The following is a 6,983-nucleotide window of genomic DNA, read 5'->3' as shown; positions in this document are numbered from 1 at the left end:
AAATAAGTATCATTAGATTTTTTTTATTAATTATATTTTTATAGTATACTTATTTGATGTTATAATTTTTTAATTCTCTATACAATATTGATCAATTCAGGTAGAAGAGATGAAGAAAAGGCTTCGTCAACGGGCCGGCGAGCCCAAGTACGTACGGCCTGAACCAGGAGGTCATCAACGATAACGTGAAGGAAGCGCAATGTTCCGTGCCACGGACAAGAGGAGCACGTCACGTGCCGCCACTGACGTGGAACGCGACACTGGCCTTTTTTTTTTACTTCCACCTAAAAATCCAAAATTTTTCAAATTTCCCATTACATCGAATCATTAGACGCATGCATAGAGTATTAAATATAAACAAAAATAAAAATTAATTATATAGTTTGATTGAAATTTACGAGACGGATCTTTTGAAGTTAGTCCATAATTAAAGTATTAGACAATAATTACCACAAACAAACGAAAATGCTACAGTGTCATAAAATTTTTCACTTCGTCAACTAAACATGCCGTAGTATCATAGTACTGTTACAAGAATATGATTACGATGAAAAACTCGTAGGTATACATCCATGATCCATGAATCCAGAAGCTAATAGTATATCTACGGATGCCGAGAAGCGTGCTTTCAAGAGCCAGTGAGGATCCTGCTGGTGACCCCCTATTTTCATCTCTACAATAATACAATGAAACGCACCTCTCCTGCGTAATAAAAAAAAGGGCCATGTCCTTTGTAAAATCGCTGGTGATTGCAGCATTTGAACACGGCCAGTGGAGAGTCGTTTATCACAGACTGACAAAAGTGAAAATGTAACAAATACAGTTTCCCCATCGTTCTTATTCAGTTATTCCCAATCATCGGAATATATACAAGATTGGTGTCTATCATCTTCCTCGGGGAAATAAAAAAACAACTTCACAGGCGTGATTTTGCTGACATAGCAGGCTTGAAGCTCGCGATCCCGGTGATCTCTCTGCCAGTTACCAGGCTGTTAATGTCATAGGTGCCCTCGTAAGAGAAAATGGGCTCCAGGTCACAAAACGCCTGCAAAAGTAAGTATTGTTTCAGACACTTCCGTCAGTAAAGATTGTAAGTTGAACCATGTGTTGTTTGCCATGTAAGGAGAACATCAAAAGTAATTACTGAACCCCTCTTACCTTGGCAACAAGAAAATCAGCCAAAATGCCATTGCCACCCAGTAGCTCTCGTCCAAGAGAAACTACCTCCCTAGCCTTCTGGGATGTCCACGCCTGCATTCACTTCTTATCAGTAGATTGCATAAAAACTACCTATGATGAGGACATAGACTCAAGATGCGAAATCCATCCCTAGCTATATTGTAACCTACGAACCTTGCCTAAACTAGATCGGCCTGGTGTCATTTTGCCTGACTCATAGAACTTGCACAGACGCCAGCCAACGAGAAGCATAGCCTGAATGTTGCCAAGCATTCGGACAAGCTTTTCTTGATTCAGCTGAAAAGCTGCCAGTGGAGCTCCAAATTGCTTCCTTTCTTTCAAATACCTATTTATTCAGTAAAAGATTGTGATATAGTGGAAATCTAAACCATATTATGCTGAATAAACTACAAATAGATGTAGTAATGTGTTCCCACCGATGGCAGATGTCAAAAACTCCCATTGATATGCCTATTGGTTGCCATGCCACCATAATTCGAGACATAGCGAGGACCTGTTTCAGAAGTTAAAATTTTGACTCAATAAAATCCTGATTATCTGACAAAGCACAGGCCACAACAGGTTGTAAAAGAGGCATCCAGTCAGTACCTTGTTTATATCCTGAAATGAATTGATGCCTGTTAATCTATCTTCCTCAGGGACAAATACTTTATTTAGAATTATGTCTCCATTTTGAACCATTCTGAGTCCAATTTTGTTTTGAATTTTTGTCGCTTTTAGACCGGGAGCTCCTTTCTTTACAATAAATCTAGAATAGCGCAACACATTCATTGTCAGAAAGCAAGGTTTTCCTTGCATTGATCAAAAATAGACGTACCTTCATACTGAGACGTACAGGAAAAAAATAGATACGGTAACAGCAGTATAATAAGGTCAGGAAGAAAAAGATGATTACCCATTTAGTTGGTTCGTATCTGCATTCCTAGCCAAAATGACGAGGACATCTGCAAAAGTGCTGTTACCTATCCAGCGTTTTTGTCCATCTAACTGCCAACCACCAGGTACCTACCAAAATTTTTTTTAAAAAAAACCAACATGATAAGGTAGTGTGAAAAGGCCACATCATTGGCATTACTAGAAATATCCAAATTTATCTTAGAAAATAATGCTCCCAAATTAACTAAACCTTGGTTGCTGCAGTCCTTAGGGAGCTTGCATCACTTCCATAATCTGGCTCTGTCAAAGCCTGCAGAAAGCAGACGGTCCTCTCAGAAACGTGAAAATATCAAATAGCATGCTCAACCCTCTCAGAGTGGAGTGTTGACATGACAGTACGAGAAATGGTTATAAAATACATTGGACAATGTAACTCACCCAACAACCAATAGTTTTGAACTCGGCAAGAGATGGCAAGTATTTCTGCTTTTGAGCCTCAGATCCACAAAGGGCTACTCTTCAGGAAAAAAAAAACAATAACTGAAATCCTGAGCATAGGTGTACAAAGTTGTTTGGACGTTATGTATAAAATGTTCTGACGCTAGATTTACCAATCGTGGACATAGCCAACGAGGAGTGCACTAGAATAAATGTGGAGCAGCTCGCATCGACCCGTGCAACTTCTGCTATCGAAATAGCACTAGCTGTAAGCGAGAGTCCTGGGCACCCATACCCCTGCAAATTTAAAGGGAAAAACAATGAAATGATGTGCAGATAGATAGGCTTTACCTTCAAAATAGAGCCCATATTTGTTTGGTTACTACCTTTATTGTTCCACCAGCTAAGCCGAGACTGGCAAGGCTGGGAATGGCATGGAATGGGAATTCAGCCTTCTCCCAATACTGCAGAGTAAAATGACATCATTTAAGCCTATACAAGATGAGGCAGTATGAGGACTTGCTGTGCATTAGCAAGTCAGTTCATGGGAGAGTAAAATGTAATGGTAGAAAAGGAACATGGTATATCTACAGACTAGACCACTACAAGATTTCGTCACAAAAAGACATATTTCACTGAAAAGCTAATCCATATTAAATGTTTTGTGAGAAAATCAGAAAGATTGCATATGTTGAAAGTAAATCTGAGTCGACCAGTTACTCTCTAGCAGCATAATGCCTTTTTATTGGTTCTGTTTGGATACTTTGGTAGCCCAGTCTGTGTACATTGCAGCTATTTTTGTCTTCGTCAGCATAATGAAGAGCACTTCTCCTACCATTACTTAGTAAAAAAAGAAAAACATGGAGAGATTAGTAACTGTCTTTAGCAAGAGCACACCTCCGTCATAATGGGCGGGATTTCCTTTTCCATGATACCCCGGACCTTCTTCCTGAGTGCCTTCTCTTCTTCAGTCAGCAAATCATCAAATTGGTAGTAGTCCGAGGCTGCAACCAACAATAGGTCGGCTCAAAGGTAAATAAACGGAAATTGATAACAGACATCCTGCAAATTATGATGCAGTAGTCACAGATTGTTATATGCAAGTAACACTACACAATGCTAATTAACCTAACTGACACGAGCATTACTTACACAGTAATCCTAGAGAGGAGCTAGAGATTGAAAAACAAAACTAGAGTCCTTTCTGACAGCAACAGAAAATAAGAAAACAGGTCCACATCACGTGTGGTTCAATGCAAGTTGTACAGTAACAGTGAGCCGCCCAATTATTATCCAACCAGAGGCAATCTTGTCAAAATGGAAAACAGGGACAGCTGAAATGAAGTAGGTGCCGTGTGCCCGCATCTGCCCAAGGTTACTCTAACTCTGAATGCAACCAAACTTCAGTAAAATTAACCATGGATAAAAGGGGATCATAAACAAACTCCAGAAAAAAAAATTGAACTACATCAAAATTCGAAGACATGGTTACTGCGTCTGGGTGCCCAAAAAAAGCCCCTCATATTATTGGAATACCACATCTTTGGAGACAAGTACAGACTGGAGCTCTGCTCATTGGCACCAAAACAAGCAAACAGAAATACTCGAGACCATTACTGTACTGCAAAAGGATGAACAGAACCAGTATCCTCCACTCTGGAAATGACCAGGCAGACACCCTTGGCGAATGAAGAACAGAAAAAAATTGCCGCTTACGCCATCACAATCGATTCGCCGCTTACGCAATCATATTGATTCGATCGAACAATTCTGGCCACTCCAATTCGAACGAATATAACCAAACTACTAGTAGTAGTAGTAGTACAGAAACCGCGGGAGCGGATGCAGCATGAGAAGGAGATATAGGTAGATATCTCACCGGCGGGCGGGAAGAGCGATGCCGGCGTAGCCTGCGGGAACGCGAGCGCCACGTCCAGCGCCGGCAGCCCGACCTTGCCGCCGTCCCCAGCACCGGCGCTACCTGCAGCAACGAGAGGGAACTGGTCAACCACGGCGGGCGAATAAATAGCTCACCACCCCCGCGACTCATCCGCCGGACGCGCGCCGTCGGAGAGCTCGGTCTGGCACCCACCTCCCAAGCTGCCCATCGCAGCGCTCGATGGCGTTAACTTCCCCCTCGTGGATCCGGCTCCGGCGAGCTCCTCCCCTCCCCGATCAGAGGAGTAGTAGGTGGAGTATCAGAGGAGACGAGAGCGGCACGATCCGATAAGCTGTTTTTTTTTAAATAGTTTTATGAGTGACTTTCTAGATAAAGTTAAGCTGTTTTGTAAAAAGTATTTGGCAAAATAGCTTCACCAACTACTTCATGCATAGTTGAGAGAGAAATGAGAGAGAAGCTACAATAAGCTACTTTTTTTTCAGCTTCATCCAACTTATGTTTTTGTAAGAGAAAGAGAAAAACAGCTTCACTAGAAATAAGTGTTTGGCAAAAGAAAACAACTCACAACAGCTCATGAAAGTTGTGAGCTGTACCAAACAGTCCCGAAAGACGATTTGGTGGGTTGGAGACTTGAGTGGAGAGAGCCTTTTACGTGCAGGAACAGAAGTTGTCCCTGGACCCACCTGTCATAGGAGGCGGGCTGCGCAGAAAGCGGTGACGTCGGAGGGATTGGATAGCGGGCGCATGGGCTGCCACGCCCTAGGCCCACCAGGTTGCGGTGGGTGTGGGCCCTCCCTCTGCAGTTTTCCACGGCGCCGGGATGCGATGATGGGCCCACATGCGCCTGTGCCCGCCCATGCCGTTTGTTCATATCGTATCGTAGGGGAAAAAAAAAAGTTTTCAATATTTTTCGTCGTATCAAATCTTTCGATACATACATGATGTATTAAATATAGATAAAAATAAAAGCTAATTACACATTTTATCTGTAAATCACGAGACGAATCTTTTGATACTAGTTAGTTCGTGATTGGACAATATTTGCCACAAACAAACAAAAATACTACAGTAGCGAAATTCAAAATCTTTTAGGCCTTGTTTACTTCCCAAATTTTTTGCAAAATTGCTACAGTATGTCTTTCGTTTGTATGTGACAAATATTGTCCAATCATAGACTAACTAGACTCAAAAGATTCGTCTCGTTAATTTCGACCAAACTGTATAATTAGTTTTTATTTTCATCTATATTTAATACTCCATGCATACGTCTAAAGATTCGATGTGACGGGGAATCTGAAAAATTTTACAAAAATTTTGGGAACTAAACAAGGCCTTAGTTAGTCAAATTTTTCCATCTAATTTTAGTGCTACAATAGGTAAGCTAATTTTCCATCTATTAGTTAGTCAAAACTAGACAACCATAATGACTAATTTGGATTGTTTTTTTTAGCTTAGGCCTTGTTTAGTTCTAAAAAATTTTGCAAAATTTTTCAGATTTCCCGTCACATCGAATCTTTAGACGCATGCATGGAGTATTAAATATAGATGAAACTAAAAACTAATTGCACAGTTTGGTCAAAATTGACGAGACGAATCTTTTGAGCCTAGTTAGTCCATGATTGGATAATTTTTGTCAAATACAAACGAAAGTGCTACAGTGTCGATTTTGCAAAATTTTTTGGCACTAAACAAGGCCTTAGACCTTGTCTAGATTCATTTTTTTTTTAATTTTGACACTGTAGCATTTTGTTTTTTATTTGACAAACATTGTCCAATTATAGAGTAATTAGGCTTGAAAGATTCGTCTCGTGATTTACAGGTAAACTGTGCAATTAATTTTTACTTTCATCTATATTTAATGCTTTATGTATTTACCGCATGATTTGATGTGACAGAAAACTTATTTTTTTTTTGGTTTTTGAGCTGAACTAAACAAGGCCTTAACTAGAAAGCACGGAGAACATGGGATTGTGACGGCCGCAAAGCCTGCAACAGCTGAAAACATGTGTCCGACTGGGCCTGGGGGAGGCCTACGCACGAGCTCACGGCCCATAGTGCCACGGAAAAGTCGAGGTCACGCACGAGGGCGGGTGGAAAGGGCCGACTCGCTCGCCATGGCGGGGCGAGTTCGTGTGCCATAGCGCGTGTGCGCGCGGTGTCCTGGGCCTTGATGGGCCACACGACTGACTGCTGTAACGGCTTTCTCACCACGACATGCATGGCTGCTGCGTCGTTTGTTTGCCTGACGGAGACGGAGGCATTAGACTTTTCCTTGCCTGACTTTTGCAATTAGGACTTTAGGAGAGATTGACATGCATGGTGCAGATAAAAGTTTGTAGGCAAATACTACCTCTGTCCTTAAAAGAACATAATTATGATATATGTGCTCGTTTAAGTGTTTCATGTCTAAACAAGTTTTAATTAAATAGTATTCACATTTTTTACTCCAAATCAATTTATTTATGAAAATAGTTTTTGTAATTAATCCAATAATATTTATTTGATATTATAAATATTTATATATATTTTATTTATAATTAGTTAAACTTGGTATGCTAAAACATGGCAC

The 6,983-nt window shown here is 40.8% G+C and overlaps 1 protein-coding gene across 1 annotated transcript; it reads right to left on the bottom strand.

Moving 5' to 3' along the window:
• Positions 480-4,764, bottom strand: LOC110430258 (acyl-coenzyme A oxidase 4, peroxisomal-like). Its single transcript, XM_021447595.1, has 13 exons — positions 4,607-4,764; positions 4,394-4,495; positions 3,412-3,518; positions 2,901-2,978; positions 2,688-2,811; positions 2,515-2,588; positions 2,327-2,386; positions 2,096-2,205; positions 1,789-1,948; positions 1,617-1,693; positions 1,354-1,525; positions 1,159-1,251; positions 480-1,045 (listed from the first exon to the last, which is right to left on the bottom strand). The coding sequence occupies exons 1-13, from the start codon at positions 4,620-4,622 to the stop codon at positions 917-919; spliced, it is 1,302 nt and encodes a 433-aa protein (XP_021303270.1). The 5' UTR covers positions 4,623-4,764; the 3' UTR covers positions 480-916.

This window comes from Sorghum bicolor, chromosome 9 (assembly GCF_000003195.3).
Source record: "Sorghum bicolor cultivar BTx623 chromosome 9, Sorghum_bicolor_NCBIv3, whole genome shotgun sequence".
Lineage (NCBI taxonomy): Eukaryota > Viridiplantae > Streptophyta > Magnoliopsida > Poales > Poaceae > Sorghum > Sorghum bicolor.
Note: the sequence above shows the minus strand (reverse complement) of the source record. Positions and strands in the feature narration are given on the sequence as shown.

Excerpts from the sequence above, each read along its gene's own strand:
- LOC110430258 (XM_021447595.1), bottom strand. Across the intron at positions 2,812-2,900 it reads TAGCTGGTGGAACAATAAAG|GGGTATGGGTGCCCAGGACT; the intron begins GTAGTAACCAAA and ends TTAAATTTGCAG. Across the intron at positions 2,589-2,687 it reads GTTGGCTATGTCCACGATTG|CCCTTTGTGGATCTGAGGCT; the intron begins GTAAATCTAGCG and ends CCTGAAGAGTAG.